A 22663-nucleotide genomic window follows, 5' to 3' on the forward strand; every position below is an offset into this window, starting at 1 on the left:
CCACCACTCAAATTAAAACCATAAAGTTCCCTATACAAATCCACAATTAATCCATTGGGTTCGTAAAGTGCTCCGACGCCACATTAGGCGTAGTAGTCGCTATATAAATACAATTACAACTACAATGAAAAAATTCAGTGATGTTTTTAACCCCTTCCCCGCTCATGACGGAACAACTCCGTCATGAGCCACGGTTGCCGTGTGCTCATGACGGAGCGGTTCCGAAATGCCGCGACCGTTGGCGGCCGCTCCGCCCACGCGGCGCTGTTTCCCCGCCTGTGCGGGGGGACAATGCAACTGGGCGGAGTCATGAAGGAACCACTCCGTCATGAGCACAGCTCAACCGTGGCTCATGACGGAGTGGCTCCGTCATGAGCACAGCGCCACCGCGCTGCCCCCCCACACCACCCAGCGCTGCGGCGGAATTCCCGCCGCAGCGAAGGGGTTAAAGAAAAAATTGGTCAGATCAAAAATTGTTTACATGAGATTAAACTGAAAGAGGACAGCATTCCTTTTATACACAAATACACAATGTTTCGCTGAGTGTTGGGGAACTTAGTCATAATCTCATTAAACTGCAGGAAGGTTGTATAATTGAAGCAGTAGAAGCACAGTTATGGCTTTCCCCAATTGTGACTGCCAAAAAGAAGACAGAGTGCTTGCAGTTATGCATCAGTCTTAGATGTCTTAATATTAATATCTGTGTTGATAATTTTCATCTTCCTCACACTGAGAATGTAATAGCATATGTAGGTCGATCTAAATGGCTCACTAAGCTTCACCTACATACCCCTATCCATCAGGTGGAACTGGATAAGGGTTTATGCCACCTGACTGCATTCATAAAACCTGATGGTATATTTCAGCTTTGAAGAATGTCATTTGGATTTGCCATATGAAATTCCTACAGACAATGGGGTTCAGTTTACATCTGTGGTCATCAAGAATTTTGAGGATATATGTGGAGTTGAACATTGTCACACACCATTTTATTACCCTCAATTCAGTAGCAAAGTGGAAGATTTAACAAAGTATTCTTTGAAGGTGTTCCTTGTGCTCTTGGCTGAAGAAAATTCCATTCGTAAATGATTAGGGAATTGTTGTGAGGTTATCGTACCACACAACATTCCGTTACTAGAGTGATTCAGTATGAAATGCTGATAGGGCGAAGAGTGGTCTCTGGTCTCCCAACGTTTTGGATGGTGGATGTCATGGATCATGAGGTTGATATTCAAGTTTCTAGCAGCAGTGAAAAGTGATAAGAGAATTTGACATAGTATGTTCATGAGTGTGCATTAAGCCAAGAAGAAAAGCCAAGTCTGGCTTAAAGATTTGAGACAATAACAAGATAGATCACAATATGGGGCAATCTAGGGGTGGTGTTACTGGATTTAATATGCAAGAAGACTTTATGTCACAATAAGATCTGCGGGTTCACAGGAGTGGTTGTATAAAAAATGTCCTTGCAGACTTCTTGATTAAGCTCTGGATGGGTCTGTTACTTGTGCTACTATAGTAAATCGATGTTTAGGTTGTTCATATGATCTTAGGGATATGTTTTATGAGTCTCTTGGTATATTTTCCAAATATTTTTGTAGCTATACCTTTTGTTTTTCTTTTCGTTGTGAGAGGGAAAGATGTGTGGCATCTTTGCTTGGTTTGTTGGTGTCGAATGTTAATGATGTAATTTGTGTTTTCAGCTATTGGCTTATGTCGTGATCTCTAATATACATTTTTTTCACTAAATATGTGTAAGTTAGTGAGCGGCTCCTTGACCTTCTACAGTAGCTTACTTCTTTAGCTGAATACTTTGTCTTTGTTAAATAAATATTCTTTGGAAGAACACATTTTGGATCAGGATTTCATCTTTATTATACTTACTCTGAATTCTTGTCCTCTCTTAATGGCTGACAGTCATGTTTTATTTTCTATATTTGCTATTGAGAACAATCTTACACCAATTTTAAAACTAGGATACTGATTTTAATAATTCAATACAGGGTGTAACCAAATAATTGAGAACTGGATTTTATCTTTTGTCTTTGCTGTGTGTAAATGGATTTACATTTTCTTTCTAAAAACCACATACACTTAATTTTGTGTCTGACTGACATTGGTTATGCATGTAGTCTACTTATTGGGAAAGACCTTGAACCTACAACAAGCCACTTAATATGTCTATCTCTTTGTCAACTGAATGTTCACCACTGAGCCAATACTGTAGTGCTAGTAACAGATGATTATTGTGATAGAACTTAATGCAGCTCAATGTATTATCGATGTGGGGATAAAAGGTAGAAAATCAACCATGAGCCACATGATTAAACATAGACCCCTGCAATAGATTCAATCATCCCTTACATCAACGCTTCAAACCAGAATCATCATTTACACAGTAATAAAGGGTCACTTACCTGTCCTGACACAGTGCTAACGAGGTCAAAGATCTCATTCATTAAGTGGAGCAAATGGAGAAACTCCTCATCGTCATAATCAAATCGGCTATGGAAGACTATGGAGCAGATGATGTTTGAGACAGCCAGGTGCAAAATTAGTCTTGGGTCAAAAGGTGATTCTAAATGACAAATGTAATATTTCTCATTTATTTAAACACGATCTGCTGTATGGCCCTTTCAGGCCAAAAAACAAAACATGCAATACAAATAACACAAAGAACTATATAATTTTGAAAGAAAGAAAAACCAGAGAACAACAAAATCTAACTAAATCAAAATGAAGAACTTCCTTTCATGTGAGTGAAACAAAGGTTCTAGAAATAGAGGAGAGTTATGAATTACAAGTAGATACAACTGAGACTACCTCAAAAGATCAGGAAACTGAAAAGATAGTATACGTATTTAATCACAGCTTGCTTTGTAAAATTGTTTTTTATCTCATTATTTTATACAATGTGTTTTAAGCTTATGCATTTGTATTTGTCAATGAATTATCAAATTAGAACTGACAATAAAATGAAATTGATTAGGTGATACAATATTAGGATACAATATTAGGACACTATGCTGATGCAAAATGTGCACCGGTTTAAACTGAAAATCTGAATTTTAATATTGTGATTCAAATTTATTTATCAGCATCATCAAATACTTTATTTTTGATCACAAAGATCTTATAAAGTGTGAAGTGCAATATAAAAGTAATAAAAGCAATATACAAAATACAATATACAGCATTTAAGAGCAGTATGAAGTTGAAAGAAAATAATAAAAAACAGCCCCGTTTTTAACGTACAATACATTTAGGAAGCTACGTCATACATTTAGAGCGTTTGATCCATAGTGCATGCCAAAATCTGGCCAAAACAGATACTACCGCTCTGCGTGTATCGGTACCTAAAATTATCATAGCCTCCAAGTAGTGCCAGGTCAAACCAGTCTACACAATGGCGCAATCCACTTAGTCCGCAGATTTTTTTAATAAGGGCAGAAAAATAGCAAGTCGATTATTGACTCTGGGCATGCTTTACATGCAGGACATTGATCATCTGCAAAGGCATCGCTACACCATTAATTACAGAACACTCTAATTGGCAAAGTTTTAAAACAGTATTGGATAAATAATTTCTGTGTCAACGGTGGTACAATTTCATCAATAGTTTTCTCATAAAAAGGGGCAAATTTAAAATTCATAAAATCTTGGGTCAAGGTGCCCACCAGTTTGGCCCCCTCCTTCTCCACAATAGTATCCCAGTACATCGTTGTGACTCTACATTTTGAGATGAGTCCCAGTTTTGCAGGGTGGACCAGTATTCCTCCATCCCAAGGCTCTTCAATAGATACTTCAAACAACTAAACCGTGGGATAGAGTTAACCTGGGTTCGCTTTAAGAGATCTATTGTATCGGCTCTATATGGAGTGAGATCATTTACCGACCACAGGCAGTGCCAGAACATTATTTGCTTGTAGCCCATTTTGTGCAATAACTATTTTTGACCCAGATCTAGAAACAAGGGAGCCACAGGAGTGCTAATGGGTAGATTTAACATTGATCGAATGAACCTGTTTTCTACCAGGGTGAGGGAGTTTGTATTTACAATACCCCACAATTCAGCCTCATAGAGCGTTTCCCCCGAGTATTTTGGTATTATACATTTCTAACACTGGGGGCGCTTTTCTTGACAGTGTTTTTTTGTGTATATTGCCTAGATGAGCAGTTTGCTGAATTAGTGATAATTGTTTTTTTTCAATTTGTGGTGCCAAACTTAAATTTGCGGTTAGATGAATGCCCAAATAACCAAATGCATAAACTTGCTCGAGGGAGCTGTCTCCTACGTACATTTGTCTTTTGGATGGCTTGGAGTTTCCCTTAAAAAAAATCATATATTTGGTTTTTGCCTCATTTAGTACCAAGCCATGCTCCTTACAAAATTTGGTAAAATTATTCAGCAATTGTTGCAAACTAAGGGGGGATTTAAAGATTAGTAGAGTGTTGTCCACAAAGAGTATTGCTGGTACTCTACAATCCCCCACCTTTGGGGCATCACATACATCCATAGCTAGATAATCAATCACTTCATTAATAAAAATAGAGAATAGCGTGGGCACTAGGACGCACCCTTGCCTCACTCCACAGTTGACAGGGAATTGCTCAGTGAACTGAGTATTATCCCTCCACCTATCTTGAGCTGTGTTGAGGAGTGCAGCCGAACTAAGATTTCTAACAAGTTGTGTGGCAACCCTATTTCAACCAACACTCTCCAGAGATTTGCCTGTGGTACCAAATCAAATGCTCTTGGAAAATGCAGATGTCAAATTTTTCTATGTAACTATGCCAATCCGGGTCATCAGGTTTTTGTTTTAAACCAGCAACATTCCAGGATAATATTGCTAAAGATGCTTGTCCTTTCATGAGCATTTTGTGTGTTAGAGTGTTATGGTCTATGCTAGGAGGCGTACCCATGCAACATGACGCACCCTCCAGCTCAATAAGGCAACTAACAGCACTAGCTGCACCAACGGCAGGTAGCGGACCATTCACATTTGTGTTAGGCACCTTCTGTTGGGGCTCTTCGCCCGAGCTAATGTTACCCTGGCATGAACGGGAGAGATATAATCTGGAGGACCAATGGACTTCCTCCAGAAGTCAGTCATTATGAACTAAATTGGAGCTGCTAGGTCTTCTGTCCAGCGATAGGATCGGAGCTGGCACGTGGGGAGTAGAGCGCCTGAATTGAATAGAGGAAGAGTCAGGGGGCGAGGAGATTTTCAGCCAAATCTGATCCTTTTAATATCAGCTCAATGCAATCTAGTGGTTGTCCTGGTACTGTGCATCTAAACGCCCTAGTAATGTCGTATCTGATTACCGAGCAACAGCCCCTAACATAGCGGATCCAGTGGATTGCTTTGTTAATCAAGGAGTTCTACCCCTCAAATCCCTGCCTCGTGCCACGTTTGGGAACATTTTGTTGGCGAGTGGCAAGCAATGGTTTTATAATATGTTTGTTAAATTCTTCTGTTAAGTTTTTATTTTATACATTAAATTGAAAAATAGATTGGTTCAATTTAAATGTTAATTATATTTATTTTAATTAGAAGTTTTTTGTATTTTTAAAAACTAAATATTGTTTAATATTTTTTGTAGTGGGATGTTTGGTTTATTAGAGAAAATGGCTGGAAGGTTTTCAAAGAACACCTTCTAAAATATATATTTTATTCATTTTATACTGATTAAATTTAATCTCTTTAATTGTAATTTTATATTTTAGAACTGGTAAAATATATAACAAATACATTTCAATTTCAAAATTGTTCCTATTTTTGATTCTTTCTAAATTATTTTAAATAATTTGTTTTTAAAATTAATTTTTACTATGTTCTTCAAATACTGAGATGTTACAATTCACCCACTGTGGGACAAATATCAACATTTGCGGATTATTTATGTACCAATCCATTACCACAGTAAAGGACCAGGGCAGGCATACTTGCATATGTTTAAACACCATGCTCTCTAAAAATGCTGGATTATAGATTTAATTTGGAAAAGTTTTAATATAAACCCCCTATTGGATATCTCCTATATTCTCTATAGCAACTGTGAGTTATTATATATATATTCACTGAAAAAACCAAAGGTTTCAGGGGTGTTATAGTTAGGAATTGGCATTCAAAAAACCTTAGAAATACACTGAAAAAACCATAGGTTTCACAGGTGTTATAGTTAGCTGGACATTTCCCTCGTACAAAACCCTAGAAATTCCCCTGTTATAGTTAGTTCAGCTAACTATACGCGCCCCTTCAATGCACTGCTGATGACGTCACATATTACATCACTCATGACATGGTCAGTGACATCACTGATGACATCACTGATGACATCTCAAATGACATCACTGATGACATCACTGATGACATCATCCATGTGATAAATTACTGCATCTTCTCACACCCTAATTTAACCGTTGATACACAAACTCAAAATTTCAGACGTCCATTCTCAAAACAATAGATACTCCAATACCAATAACTACATACCCACTTATTAACTCTTAGGTCTACATACACTCATACTTACAGTCACTCCGTACAAGATCATGTCATGAGTGATGCAATATGTGACGTCATCAGCAGTGCATTGCGGGGGCGCGAGTTATAGTTAGGTGAACTAACTATAATAGGGGAATTTCTAGGTTTTTGTACGAGGGAAATGTCCAGATAACTATAACACTCCTGAAACCTATGGTTTTTTCAGTGAACTTCTAAGGTTTTTTGAATGCCAATTCCTAACTATAACGCCCCTGAAACCTTTGGTTTTTTCAGTGAATTTCAAAGGTTTTTTAAATGCCAATTCCTAACTATAACACCCCTGAAACCTATGGTTTTTTCAGTGAATTTCAAAGGATTTTTCAATGCTAATTCCTATCTATAACTTATCTCTAAAGATATCATGAAAAGCATTCTTTTTTAAAAGTAGGGTGCACATTAGTTTTGTGGAAAAGCATCTTTGTGATTAGTTAAGAAAAAGCAGTTTCAACGTGGAGTACATATCATAGGATAAAATTTGCTCAGCTCAACCACACCTGCTACTTGCATTTGGAAGGCACTGTTCGAACTTAAAACAATCGTCAAATTTTAACCTGCACGTGTCATTAAATGTTCAAGAAAATGTTACACAAAAATACGTAAAGTTTTAAAAAATTGATGAACTTTTAACCTGCACGTATTGTAGAATGTTCTAGAAAGTGTGTTGATAGAATACGTTGCACTTCTGACTTCTATGTGTTGTTGAATATTTAAAAAACGGTTCATATGGAAAATTAAAAAGAAACCAATAGAGAAGTTTTGAAACCTAAAAGAATCAAGGAACTATTCTAATTTATTCTTTACATGTATTTATGTATGCAGCAACAAAATTATAGACACAAAAGCACTAAGAAGAGGAAGAAGCAGAGAGTGGCGGGAGGGGGGGAGATGGGCAGAATGGCACACATGCACAATTAAGTACAACACACATATAGACTAACAATGGCCAAAATGAAACACACCAACAAGGAGCACAAGTCAAACAACCCGCCAACATCAGACCACTGAACGAGCATAGAAGTGAAAACCACGCTGCATTCATACAAGATGTGTACAAAGGCCAGTCGTTGCTGTTGTGGGATGTCTGCGACCGTGGTCATCATGGATGAGATGTCCAGCACATGGCACATGGGCGAGTTCACTGTCTGTTATGTTGCCAAACAGCTGCTCCTCCCTCACACGAGCCCCCACACTTTTGTACGGTGCGCTGTTGTATCTCGTGCACTCTTACGGTACACCATTGTAATTCCTAATCGCGCATGTCCTGCTGCATTCCAACTACACCATCACAGTGCCGTTTGGAGGTGGTGCATGCCACTTTATAACATCGACTGCTGCGGCCCTTGTGGCAGGCCACACCAAAACACAGAGACACACTTACCGCACTTTCTGTACATGGACATGTCCGAGACACAAGCCATCGGAGGAAACCGGAGGTAATCGCATCTATCCCCAGAAATTTACAGAGTTGGAGGACCTTGATGTTTGTACTTGACTCTCCGTATTCCGTACCCCCTACTTCGACGAGTGAAGCGGGAGAGGCAGAGGTTGCTCTGTCAGGGGTGTGGAGTGCTGCTCAAAAAGCTCGCAAAGCCGTTCAGCGAGCCGCGAGCAGAGTGTCCTTTCTGTTCCGGGGTAACGGGGGAAGAGACAGAACATTCACGACAGCGGAAGGTAAAGCAGGGTGCGAGACGCTGAGCATAGCTGGAGATCGGCAGCAGCGATTGCAGAGTCTTTCTCCAAATAGTAGAAAGTATTTAGAGACGTGTATAGGAGGACACATAATCTTTGTAGATCAGGGAGAGTTGACCCTTAAGCAAAGTAGTGATCAAGAGAGTTTGGTTAGTGCGCAGAACACACTGGAAAGAGAAATATCAGAAAATAAAGTGGTTAATCCGCCTACCAATGTTACAAAAGGGGCTTTTCTGACTTTAAATGAGCGTGGGGAGAAAAGTACTATCAATTCATTGAAATTTGTCAGTGTTCCGCTCTGGATGTTAAGATCAAGCACTATCGAAAGTGCAAGAAGTGAGGGTGGGTGGGTAAGCTGCCTAAAAACAACGAAGACTGGAGGACCGAGTGTACCAACTCAAATAGAGGAGGCACAACCTAAAACACAAGCTACGGGAGAAACAACAAACACTGAGCAGGAGAAAGGCAGGTCTACCTACTGCCTGAGGAATAGGGACTTTTTCCAAAACGCAATCCCTGTAGACCCTAAACAACATATTGCCCCTCGCAGTACAAAGAGAAGTTCAAAAAAACAGGGTAAGCTGGACTCTAACAGTTTTTATACGAAAGGAAGAATTCGAAAAGAATCAGGGAGGAGTGGAAGTACGGTACCCCCCCCTAGAGTGACCCCTTCTCTCAGATCCTTCTTCAACATCCAAGAACAAAGTCGAAAGAGCTTAGCAAAAGGGATCAACTCCACGAAAACTGTCCCTCCTTCGATCCCCCCCCCCCCCAGCAGTGATAAATCTCTTGCCTGCTGCTCCTGCACTAACCGGGTCTCATCCTAATAGTGTTATACCACCTACACCCGATTCCTCTTTATTGATGTCTAAGGTAGTTACTGACCCCTTTACTCCAGTCATGCTAGCTCAGCCAGCTCAGCCTAATACATCGGTAGATGAGCTGGTGGGCCCCCAATTGATCCCGGCAGATGATCAACCAAATTCATACCTGATCCGTTGGGCTTAACCCTGAGGTCAGGGTTTGTGAATGGTCCCCCGAAGTTCTCGGGGGACCATTCACAAACCCTGACCTCAGGGTTAAGCCCAACGGATCAGTTCCTGGAGAAGATGCTGGTGGAAATGAGGGCAAAATTTGCAGTATCAGAGATGAATCAGAGCAAAATCCGTGAGGTATGTGAGGCCTTAGATACCAAGATGAGTGCTTTGAATGACCGGGTTACTGAAGTCGAAGCAACAGTTGAGGGGCTTTCTAAAAAAGTTGAACAAAATGAAAAAGACATAAGAGCTCTAAAAGAGAGTAAAAGAAGTACAAGTGAAAAATTGGAATCCCTGGAGAATCAGGCAAGAAAAAACAACATACGAATACTAAATGTCCCCGAAGGAAAAGAAGGAGTAGACGCTAAGAAATTTATAGTCCAGCTACTCGAGGAACAATTTCCATGGACAAAAGAATCAGGATTAGATGATGACATTCAAAGAGTTCACCTTGACCCCTTTGGCAGAAACAAAGAGAGGAAAAACCCAAGAAAAATTTTAGTAAATTTTAAAACATACAGCATTAAAGAAAGAATCCTGAGTGAGGCACTAAAAAAAGGCCCTCATAATAAAGCTGACTGGACATTCAGGATTAGATCGGACATCTCAAAATCTACTCAAGATAGACAATGGGAACTCGGGCAATATATGCAGGAACTAAAAAGTTTAGGAGCCTCAGTACAAATGAAGTTCCCGGCTAGCCTCAGAATAATGAGGCGCAATAAAATGCATAATATTAGAGATCCCGCCGAAGTCGCACTTTTTCTTGAACAAATGAAAGACCAAGCAAGAAGCTAGTCAGGGCTGTCTACTGGAGTTCGAACCTTATTTCCTATAGGAGAGTATGATAGTTTGATTTTAGCTCTTGGTGACTTATTTCAGAGATTGTGTGTCCGAATATTTTTCCGAATATAAAAATGAATTCTATACATTTCACCCAATCCAAAAAAAAAGTCTACATAAGCTAAAATGGGAGGAAAAACAAAAAACGGGCAGTCATGGAGCTCAGAAGGGGCTATCAATATACCCCAAAAAAATAAAGAGGGAGGCTTCCCCAGGGTGGGTTTTCTATCTTTCAAAAAATATAAAAGTAAAAAAAAATGCACAAGGGTGGGGTGCAAATTAGGGAAAAAATTGAAAAAATATCCTCAGAATGCAGAAAAAACAATAAAAAAAGTAATGGGAGCTATTAAGACCCATCAAGGTCAGTTAAGAGAAAACTGGGTAAACCAGTTTGCAAGACTAGGAGAGAAAAGAAATGTCTGGAAGAAATGTTAATATTATATCTTGGAATGTAAATGGTTTAAGGCTACCAAGCAGAAGGCGTCGAATTTTTGAGTACTTAAGGGTAACAGACTGTGAGATTATAATATGACAAGAGACACATCTATTAAAGAAGGAATGGGATGATATTATAAAAAAAATGAGATGGGTAGATTGCTATGTCTGCACAGATCAGGAGTGTGTGGTAAAAGGGGTAGCTATACTCTTTAAAAAGTCTGTAAAAGTAAGAATCGAGAGAATTGAAGTAGATAAAAAAGGTAGGTGGGCAATTGCTACGGTCAGAATTCACAACTCCCCATACACGATAGCTGGGTATTATGGGCCGAATTTAGATGACCCCACTTCGTTACAAAATGTATATACTCTTTTATTGTCGTCTGTATCTCCAGTGGTCTTAGGAGGAGACTTCAATCTAATTCTGGACCCCAAAATAGATCGCCTACCCCCAATGAAATATATTAATCTCCCAAAAATGAGGGTATGGTTGGGAATCTATAGAAAAGATATCTGGAAGGAGAAAGGAGATAAAAACTACCGGTTCACTTTTAAAAACAAAAGACTGGGTCATCAGTCCAGAATTGACTTCTTTTTGGTGGAAAAAACGATAGTGTGTAAAATTGATAAGGTTGAGCACCTACCAGCCTTACTCTCAGACCATTCTGCCATCCTACTCAAAACTCAGTTGGGTAAGGAACAGACTACCATGAGATGGACGGTAGATCAGACCATTTTTAATGATACGCATGTCGTTGAGACTCTAAGAAAGGAGTCAGTGAGTTTTTTTGAGAATAATAAAGAGGGAGTTTCTCCTCAAATCACATGGGACGCATACAAGGCTGTTATTAGGGGGAAAATACTTAGTTTGGCCGCCTATAAAACAAAATTATCAAAACAAGATATCAGAAGGTTGGAAGCCGATATTAAAGACTCAGAGTTACTAATAGAAGATGAGGTAGACCTGGATAAGAAAAAGAAGCTGGAAGCAGACAAAGCGGCACACGAGGAAAGACTAACAGGAATCCTAGAAAGTAAGGTTGGAGAAAGATGGGAAGTAAGCAAGCTCGCTCACTATGAATATGGGGAGGGCTGTAGTAAGTTGTTAGCTTGGCAAACGAAGATCGACACCAATAGAAATAAGATACTCAATATTTTACCACAAGACGGTACAGTCCCTTGTTCAGAAGAAGGGGTAATAATGAAAGAATTTGTAGACTTCTTCTCTTCTTTATATACTGAAGATACCATTCCAAGGGATGAGGCCTTAGAAGAATATCTACTCAATTTGGAACTCCCTGAGTTAACAAACATCGAAAAAGAAGATCTGAATGCCCCAATTACTAAAGAAGAGGTAGAAGAAGTGATGAAAGGCCTGAAGAGAGGTAAAGCAGCAGGCCCAGATGCCCTCCCTAATGAATTATATAGTACACTTAGTGAGATTATAGTTCCCCCGCTTACAAACTTGTTAAATATAATTTATCTTGAGAAGGGGAGACTTCCTGACTCCTGGAATGACGCCACAATAAGTATCCTGTTAAAACCCGGTAAAAATCCAGTTAAATGTGAATCTTACCGCCCGATAAGCTTACTAAATTGTGATTATAAGATCTATACACAAATTCTAGCAAAGAGGCTTGGTAATATAGCAGGAAATCTGGTAAAAGAAGATCAGAAAGGCTTTATAAGGGGTAGGCACTTACAAGATCTTATGCAGGAGCTTATCGGGTCAATAGACATAGCAACAACTGAAAAAATTCCCCTGACAATAATAACACTAGATGCGGCCAAGGCATTCGATAGAGTAAACTGGGCATTTTTGAATGCTACTCTAGCAAAATATAATCTGGGAGAAAATTTTCAGGGTGCAATTAAAAAAATGTATCGAGCACCAAGAGCTAAGGTCCTAATTAACGGGAATTTAACAGAAAATATCCATATATGTAGAGGGACCCGTCAGGGATGCCCCTTGTCTCCCCTTCTCTTTAATTTATATATTGAGCCTCTGGCAAACAGGCTCAGAGTCCACCCGGAAATAACACCATTCATATTCCAGTCCTGGGAAAAAAATAGCCTTATATGCAGACGATGTGATGATTTTTACGAGCAACTATGCAGGTTCTGTCCAAGCCATTGATGACACCTTAAGAAATTTTGGGAGGGTTTCAGGTTATCAGACTAACCAATTAAAAACGGAGATAATGAGTTGGAATTCCCAGGTAGATAATATCTATACCAGGGAAAAAATCAGGTACTTGGGGGTAGATCTGATTAAAAATCTAGAGAAGATACCTGAGATAAATATGGACAGAGTAACAGCTGACGTGAAAAAGTTATTGAAAACATGGGGAGGTCTTCCTTAAACCTTCTTAGGCAGATCCAACATAATCAAGATGTCTATCCTTCCAAAATACACATTCCTATTTAGCGCAATTCCATTGGAATTTAAGAGGGAAACACTAAAAAAAATACAAGGAGAAATAGCGAGCTTTATTTGGTCGGCTAAAAGTACACGCATAGCCTGGAGTAAACTACGAAGAAGGAAAGCAGAAGGAGGAATTGCCAGCCCAGACCTAGTGGAATATTATAGAGCCTTCCAATTCAAACATATGAGGGTTCTACTAAACAACTATGATTTGTATCCAGAACACCTTAAAGCAATGACTAGAAACACTGGCCACTTTCTATTTAAATATGGTCATCCAAAATACTTCAAAAAGGTGAAACTGAAGACTTTGAGAGCAGCAGCTAAGCTATGGTACCAAATTAGGTGCACTCTAAATATTCCATATTATAGTGAGTTCGCGCCCATATGGGACTCCCCAGGAACACCAGAATGCCTCAAAGACAGCTTGGCAATACCTCTTAAATCCTCTGGATTTCGTGTATGGGGCCAGTTACTGGTTGGTAATAGCATAATAGACTGGGGAACTTTGCTTATGAATTCGAGTGCAGTCCCTTCAAAATTTAAATATTATCAGCTCACTAGCTGGGCAAAAACACTGAAGGAGAAATTTTCCGGAAACAGGACTGTGGAAACAATCATGATAAAGAATCCCCCGAAGAAAAAAGAAATAGCAACATGGTACTGGGCACTGGTAAAAGCAGGAGAGGTTGAGTTTCTGATTCCCGATGTGATCTGGGGGAAAGATCTGCCGGCGCTGGATCTCCAAGACTTGTGGCAAGTATCAATGAACAAATGCTGGTCTATTGTGAAGTCTGCTACCTTAAAGAGAAATCATCTTTTTACTTCCCATAGAGCATACTGGACCCCGAAGCGTCTCTCTAGTTTTGGAGGATCCGTTACGAAATTATGCCCCAACTGTGCTCTACCAAGAGCAGATGATGTGCATATGTTTTGGCAATGTCCTCACATCGAAGGATTCTGGCAGGAAGTGAGTAAAACCATAGAGTTGGTATTAAGAAGACCAGTTAAAGTAAGTATAGATCTTGTTATTTTTGGGGTCAGTAGACATGATATGCCAATAACGCTAACTAAGAAGGAAGAGAATCTTTTGTTTATAATGATTTTGCTTGCACGAAGGGAACTCTGCTTAAAATGGATAAGACCAGCCCCTCCCACACATCTGGATTGGGTGGCCTCAATTAACAGAATAAACAAATGGGATAGGGGAGGGAAACCCAGTAAAAGGCACGAGTATTGGTAAATATGGGAAGTTTCCCAATTCGCAAATTAATCCTATATTTCTATGTCATAATCAAGCATGGACCCATTTATTTCCAATGATTATGCAATGGCAATAAAATCACAAGCATAATGCTTGTGTGAGTGGCCAGAGTGGTCAGCTCCCCCAGTGTGTATTGGAAGTGATACGGACGAAAGGGGACCCTACTCTACAGAATCCACAGAATGTATCCCTCCGAAATTCGGAGAATTGGGATGTTCTGGAAAACAGAGAATTGGGTCCCCGATAACTCCAGATCCACTACATTGCAGTATGAGGAATATTGAAAAAAAAAAAAAAAAAAAAAAGAACAAGAAAGAGTCGCACAGCAGTTAAGAGAACAACCAAAAACGTTATTAATTTTGTTTTCAAACTTTCTTTTTTATAATAATAAATATATAAACGATAAACTATTTTCAAACTTTTTTTTTTCATTAACAAATATATGAACAATAAACTAATAAACAAAATGTAACAACAATAATACAAAACAACAAGGCGGAACCCTCCTGTGGGAATCATGGATGTCGACGACAGACCTGGAAAATCAGAAAGATTGTTGAAAAAAACCAACATGATATTTTCAACAAAATACCACAAGAAACAAATCACAGATATATAAAATGCATCCAGCTAACAAAATTTTATAAGTTTAACTTACAAAAGCTGTAAATATTGCCGCTTTAAAATATTTACCGAATCTGAGGAATTTTTTTTGCAGAAGGCACCACACCCACAACGTTTTTCTTCAGTGGTGAGGAATTTTTTTACTTTTCCCAAGGGGCAAACAAAGACCAATGCCACCTTCATCACTTGCTAAATTTGCCAAAGAATTCTGTTACGAGGGGATCCTAACAAAAAATACTCGTGCGGCACAGCAAGTATAATGAAACACCTAAGGACCATTCATCCAAACAATCTTGCACGAGAAGAGTGCAAACAGAAGAGAAACACTCCTGTTCTGTATTGTAAAAAAGAATCACAAATAAATGTATATTAATAACTTTCAAATTTATACTATTCCATTACTGTACAAACACATTTTATATAAAAACTGACTAAGAAACTATAGCCCTGAACCACAAGTGTGACGATCGTTAAAACACTACATGCATAGTGCATACTACTTTGAAGCAGTTCATGCCCTAAAGCCTACCTCACTAAAAGAATGAATGAATTGAATGAATTCGGATTTCTAAAGCGCGGGTAGCTGCCCTGAGGCGTCCAAGCGCTAAGCATATCTCTGAAGTTTGAGTAAGGAGGAAGGCAGATTCAGTACCATGGTTATGTGGTGAACAGGAGCGTTTTCAGCTGTTTGCGAAAAGAGAGAATGTCGGGGTTTGATCTGAGATGCTGGGGTAGGGCGTTCCACTTTTTAGCCACATTGAAGGAGAAAGAGCGGCCTCCGGATCTTGATTTCTTTGTTTGCGGTACAATGGCTAGATTTGCAGAAGTGGAGCGCAACTGTCTGGTGGGTATATAGGGTGTGATGAGAGGGAGGTTGATGGTCGGGCCTTGCGACCAGAAAGTCTGGTGTGCGATGCAGAGTGATTTGAAGTCTACTCTTTCCTTTACAGGGAGCCAGTGCAGTTTCCTCAGTCCGGACTTTACTGAGGATCTGCGAGGGATTTGTAAGAGTGTTCTGGCTGCGCAGTTCTGTATTAATTGTAGTTTGCGCAAGGTGAAGTCGGGAGCTCTGAGATATAATGCGTTTCCATAGTCCAGCCGCGACTGGATCAGGCCCAGGACTACGGTTTTTCTTGCTCCAAAGGGGAGTAGAGGCAAAATCTTCCTAATGACTCTCAGGATACCAAAACAGGTGGCAGAAAGTTTTGTAGCCTGTTGGTCAAAGGACAGGGACCTGTCGAGCCAGACACCAAGGCTCTTAATGGCGTCTTTGGGTGTTGGGGCCAGACCTAGGCTGGTGGGCCAGAGATTGTCTATGGTCGATGGTAGAATGTGACCCAGGAGCATGAGCTCTGTCTTGTCTCCATTAAGTTTGAGACAAGACTTGGTCATCCAGCATTTGACCGTATCCAGGCAGCCTGCAAGATCTACATTTGCCGACGTACCGCCCGCCTGTGCCAGGGAGACCACCAGCTGAGTATCGTCCGCGTAGGTGATGATCTTGATACCGAACGGACGGACGATCTCAGCCAGTGGCCTCATGTAGACGTTAAATAACGTCGGGCTCAATGAAGATCCCTGTGGGACCCCACATCCCAGAGGCTTGCTGGAGGAAGTGACATTGCCCTCAAACACCTGGAAGGATCTTTCACTCAGGTAGGACTTGAGCCACTCCAGAGCTCTGTCAGATATTCCGGTGTCCAGGAGACGCCGCAGAAGGATACCGTGGTTAACGGTATCAAATGCGGCGCTCAGATTGAGGAGGATGATTGCCACCGATCCTCCCCGATCTAAGATTCTCCTGGACTCCTCTGTGACTGCCAGCAGTGCCGTCTCGGTCCCATGCTTGGGGCGGAAGCCAGTCTGGGATGGGTCGAGAAGTTGGTGTTGTTCGAGAAAAGTTGTTATTATGCTATTTATATGTTTCTCCAGGATCTTGGCTGCCCAAGGCAGCAAGGAGATCGGGCGGTAATTGTTGAGGTTCTTGGTGTCAAGATTTGGTTTTTTAATCAGGGCCCTCACCATAGCCTGCTTCCATGCTGCTGGTACTATGCTGGTGGTAATCGAGGTGTTGAGTACTTCAAGCAGTGTGGGGAGGATGGTTTGAAACGCCGAGACTAGAACATATGGGGGTGCTGGGTCTCTAGGGGAACCCGACTTCACCTGGCGCATGAGGAAAGTGAGGTGATCTGCCTGCAACTGGGGGAATTCCGCCAGCACCGGGGGGTGATTGGGTGGGTAATCTGCCTGCAACTGGGGGGATTCCGCCAACACCGGAGGGTGATTGGGTGAGTGGATTTGAGGGGGACAAGGGGCTGCTTTAATCAGAGCAGTCTGGTCTGTAGAAGGGAAGGATGAGTATATAAGGTTAATTTTCTGAGAGAAGAAATTAGCCAGGTCTTCACAGCGGAGCTCTGGGTTCTCCGTTATAGACGGGGGTGTGGGGAGGGTGATGAGGCTTTTTACTATTTTGTATATCTCTTTTGAGCTGGAGCTAGCCTCTGCAATCTGGTTGGAGTAGTATGAGGATTGCGCACTTTTTATGTCTTTTTTGTATGACCTGATGGCGTCTCTGTAGATAGTTTTATCTATTTCCGCGTAACCTAGTCGCCATTTACGTTCCAGTCTCTTGCAAAAACGCTTTTTCTCCCTTAGTTCGGTGGAGTACCAGGGAGCTGAAGTTCTGGATTTTTTAAAAACTGTTTTCTTCAGGGGGAGCGTGGCGTTTAGGGAACTCAGAATCCATTCATTGAATGTTTCATTGGCCTGTGAGGGAGTCTGACCGATTGAAGGAATGGATTTTTGTAATTCTTGGGTCCACTGGGCCAGCAGTATTTTAGACCAAATTCGAGTTTCTTGGACAGTGGGTGTAGGGGGTATAAGTTTCTCTGTTGTCCAGAGCAACGGGACTAGGGCATGGTCTGTCCAGGGAAGTGCTATGGGGGGACGAGCCTTCAAATGTGTGCAGTTGCTGAAAACTGGATCCAGCAAGTGGCCTTTCGTATGCGTAGGAGATGAGACCAGCTGGAGCAGCTGCAAAGCAGAGAGGTCCCTACTTAGTTTGTTGGCGATGGAATTATTGGGGTCATCAAAGTGTATATTGAGATCACCCAATAACGTGTAGTTGGAGGGCGATAGGGCCAGATCGGCGACTAGTGGTGGCAAAGTTTCATAAAACTGTTTGGGAGTGCCTGGTGGACGGTATATAAGAGTCCCGGAAAAGCTCAAATTGGGAGAGAAATCCAAAGTAAAGGACATACTTTCACATTCCGGAAAGGGGTTGGGAGTGCAGCGACAGGTAAAACAATCTTTAAAAATGATGGCTAGTCCACCCCCTCTGTCAAGTTCCCGGTCCAGTCTTACAATTTGATATTCCTGCCCCAGGATTTGGACCAACTCGGGGTCAGAGTGAGGGGTTAGCCAAGTCTCCGTTAGAAAGAGAGCGTCTGGTTTTTCCTCTTCGATTAATAGGGAAATCTCTGTGCAGTGTCTAGGAAGAGACCTGCAGTTCAGCAGGAATAGTCGAAAAAGTTGTTGGTTTGGTGTAGAGGGTTTAGGTTTGAGGTGAGTTTTGCAAACCTTGCATTGGGACGGTAGGTCTAGCGGGCCATATTTATGAGCGCAGGGCAGGATTCCCTGAGAGCTGATGGTTCTGAGTTCCTCGGAGGCATAATACCGAGTTTGCGTGACGAGAGAAGTAGGGGTTATGGCCCCTGGTCCCGGCCCGTCGCGGACGGGCGCAGACGGGCTTGCCTTAGGCGCGCCTTCGGCGCGCAAACGGCGTGCCCGCTGCGCTCGTCCGCTGCGCTTCCTAGAGTGACACATTTTTATATGATTGGGGTATGACGCTAGGGGCGTGGCCTGAGAAGGGGGCGTGGCCAGCAAACTCGCCGGTAATGTCGGCGTGGTGCTTGTTTTTCCTCGGCGTGGGTCCACTGCGCGCTGGCAGGGAGATGTGCACAGGTGAGAGTTAAAATCACAACAAGTTTTCAATTTTAAAAGAAGAAATTAGCAGCAAATCGCCTACTCCCGGCTTCCGCCTCAGGAGATATGTAATCTAAGGGCGCTGGTGATCAGCGTTCCTTAAATAGGGCGGTCAGGGGGCGTGGCCTGAGAAGGGGGCGTGGCCAGCAAACTCGCCGGTAATGTCGGCGTGGTGCTTGTTTTCCTCGGCGTGGGTCCACTGCGCGCTGGCAGGGAGATGTGCACAGGTGAGAGTTAAAATCACAACAAGTTTTCAATTTTAAAAGAAGAAATTAGCAGCAAATCGCCTACTCCCGGCTTCCGCCTCAGGAGATATGTAATCTAAGGGCGCTGGTGATCAGCGTTCCTTAAATAGGGCGGTCAGGGGGCGTGGCCTGAGAAGGGGGCGTGGCCAGCAAACTCGCCGGTAATGTCGGCGTGGTGCTTGTTTTTCCTCGGCGTGGGTCCACTGCGCGCTGGCAGGGAGATGTGCACAGGTGAGAGTTAAAATCACAACAAGTTTTCAATTTTAAAAGAAGAAATTAGCAGCAAATCGCCTACTCCCGGCTTCCGCCTCAGGAGATATGTAATCTAAGGGCGCTGGTGATCAGCGTTCCTTAAATAGGGCGGTCAGGGGGCGTGGCCTGAGAAGGGGGCGTGGCCAGCAAACTCGCCGGTAATGTCGGCGTGGTGCTTGTTTTCCTCGGCGTGGGTCCACTGCGCGCTGGCAGGGAGATGTGCACAGGTGAGAGTTAAAATCACAACAAGTTTTCAATTTTAAAAGAAGAAATTAGCAGCAAATCGCCTACTCCCGGCTTCCGCCTCAGGAGATATGTTATCTAAGGGCGCTGGTGATCAGCGTTCCTTAAATAGGGCGGACAGGGGGCGTGGCCTGAGAAGGGGGCGTGGCCAGCAAACTCGCCGGTAATGTCGGCGTGGTGCTTGTTTTTCCTCGGCGTGGGTCCACTGCGCGCTGGCAGGGAGATGTGCACAGGTGAGAGTTAAAATCACAACAAGTTTTCAATTTTAAAAGAAGAAATTAGCAGCAAATCGCCTACTCCCGGCTAAAAGACTACATGCTAACTGACTAAATGATTACAGTACTATAAGGAGACACACTGTGTGAGTGACAGGGTGTTTGCTAGAAGAGTATGAATACTAACTAGGGAATTGAAGATGTGAAACACAACTGTGTAGGTGATTAGAGGACTGCATCCATACTGCATAGGCATTTAAAGCAGTCCATGTGCTAAGGCCTGGCTCACTGCATCACTACTTGGGTACTGACTGAATGATTAGAGTACAGCAAGGAGAGTGCCTAGCTGAATTTATAAGTGCTAGGCTTTTCGCACAGGGAATGGATTAGTACTTGGTACTGAATGGGTCACTAGAGGAGTGCAAAGGCAGTGACAAGTGCTGGACTGTATGGATACTGACTAGGAAATTGAAAGTGTGAAAGACAAGTGTCTAGGTGGTTAGAAGACTGCATGCATAGTGCATAGGGGTTTGAAGCAGTCCATGTGCTAAGGCCTGGCTCAGTGTATGAATACTTAGGCACTGACTGAATGATTAGAGTACTGCAAAGATAGTATCTTGCTGAATTTATAAGTGTTTGGATTTTAGCACAGCGAATGGATTAGTACATGGTGCTGAATGGGTCACTAGAGGACTGCAAAGAGAGTGACAGGGTATTTCCTGGAAGTGTATGGATACTGACTAGGGAATTGAAGGTGTGAAAGACAATTGTGTACGTGGTTAGAGGACTGCATGCATAGTGGATAAGGGTTTGAAGCAGTCCATATACAAAGGCCTGGGTCACTGGATAAGTACTTAGGTACTGACTGAATGATTAGAATACAGCAAGGAGAGTGCCTGGGTGAATTTATTAGGGTTTGGCGAAGTGAATGGATTATTTCATGATGCTGAATGGGTCACTAGAGGAGTGCAATGGCAGTGACAGAGTGTTTGCTGGAAGTGAACGGATACTGACTGGGGAATTGAAAGTGTGAAAGACAAGTGTGTAGATGGTTAGCGGACTGCATGCACGGTGGATAGGGGTTTGAAGAAGTCCATGTGCTAATACCTGGCTCAGTGCATGAATACTTAGGCAGTGACTGACTCATTAGAGTACTGGAAAGAGAGTGTCTTGGTGAATTTACAAGTGTTTGGGTTTTAGCAAAGTGAATGGATTAGTACATGCTGTTGAATGGGTTTCTAGAGGACTGCAAAGGAAGTGACAGGATGTTTCCTGGAAGTGTATGGATACTCACTAGGGAATTGCAGGTGTAAAAGACAAGTGTACAGTATGTTAGAACACTACATGCATACTGCATAGACATTTGAAGCAATCTATTTGGTACTTAGAAACTGACCAAATAATCAGACTACTTCTAGGACAGTGCTTAGGTAAAACTTTTCAGTTCTGCCATAGTGAACAGAATAGTACATGGTACTGCACCTTAGTGTCAAACCCTGACTCATTTTATCAATGCATAAGCGAAGACTAGCATCTAATGCTACTAAAACTTGACAACATGAGAGGTTTTAAATTAGTTATCTGTCAGCAAATACAAGATGTTACCAAATGCTTCTCTCACAGTGGTTCCCAAATGCACACAGACTCACAGTGTGATTCTAGACAACAACCACTATACCTAGGAGTTTACCAAAAATCATTTACTACTGTGGAAGTGGTAAGGGAACTGCACACAATCTTCATATTTCAGGACTGCACTTTTATGTCAAACCCTAAATTATATAATCAAAGCATAAGCAAAGACTGGCTTCTAATGCTACTAAAACTTCACAACATGACCGGTTTTAAAACAGGTATCTGTCAGCAAATACACGATGTTACCAAATGTTTCTCTCACAATCCTTCCCCAAATGCACACAGACTCACAGTGTGATTTTAGACAATCAACACTATCCTAGGAGTTTACCAAAACTCATTCACTAGTCTGGAAGAGTTAATGGTACTGCACACAATCTACATATTTAAGTACACCACATCAGTGTCAAAACATGACTCATTTAATCAACGCATAAGCAAAGACTGGATTCTAATGCTAATAAAACTTCACAACATGACAGGTTTTAAAAAAGTTATCTGTCAGCAAATACATGATGTTACCAAATGCTTCTCTCACAGTGATCCCAAATACACACAAACTCACACTGTGATTCTAGACAAGCACCACTATCCCTATGAGTTTACCAAAACTCATTCACTACAGTGCAAGTGGTAAGGGAACTGCACACAATCTACATATTTCACAACTGGAATTTACTGTCAATGCCTGACTCATATAATGAAAGCATAAGCCATAACTCTCTTCTAATGCTACTAAAACTTGACAACATGACATGTTTTAAAACAGTTATCTGTCAGTAAATACACAATGTTACCAAATGCTTCTCTCACAGTGGTTCCCATATGCACACAGACTCACAGTGTGATTCTAGACAATCAACACTATCCTAGGAGTTTACCAAAACTCATTCACTAGTCTAGAAGAGTTAATGGTACTGAACACAATCTACATATTTAAGTACAGCACATGAGTGTCAAAGCATGACTCATTTAATCAACGCATATGCAAAGAATGGATTCTAATGCTACTAAAAGTTCACAACATGACAGGTTTTAAAACAGTTATCTGTGGGCAAATACATGATGTCACCAAATGCTTCTCTCACACTGATCCCAAATACACACTAACTCACAGTGTGATTCTAGACAAGCACCACTATCCCTAGGAGTTTACTAAAACTCATTAACTACAGTGCAAGTGGTAAGGGAACTGCACACAATCTACATACTTCAGGACTGCACTTT

At 41.6% G+C, this 22663-nt stretch overlaps 1 protein-coding gene across 1 annotated transcript in view; it reads right to left on the reverse strand.

Moving 5' to 3' along the window:
• Window positions 1-22663, reverse strand: part of LOC146798095 (cytochrome P450 2G1-like) — an 899064-nt gene that overhangs the window by 552564 nt on the left and 323837 nt on the right. Inside the window, exon 4 of the mRNA XM_085625314.1 lies at window positions 2415-2575. Within this exon, the coding sequence (XP_085481440.1) occupies window positions 2415-2575 (161 nt within the window). The remainder of the gene's footprint in view (window positions 1-2414; window positions 2576-22663) is intronic.

This window comes from Triturus cristatus, chromosome 9 (assembly GCF_964204655.1).
Source record: "Triturus cristatus chromosome 9, aTriCri1.1, whole genome shotgun sequence".
In the NCBI taxonomy this organism is placed as follows: Eukaryota; Metazoa; Chordata; class Amphibia; order Caudata; family Salamandridae; genus Triturus; species Triturus cristatus.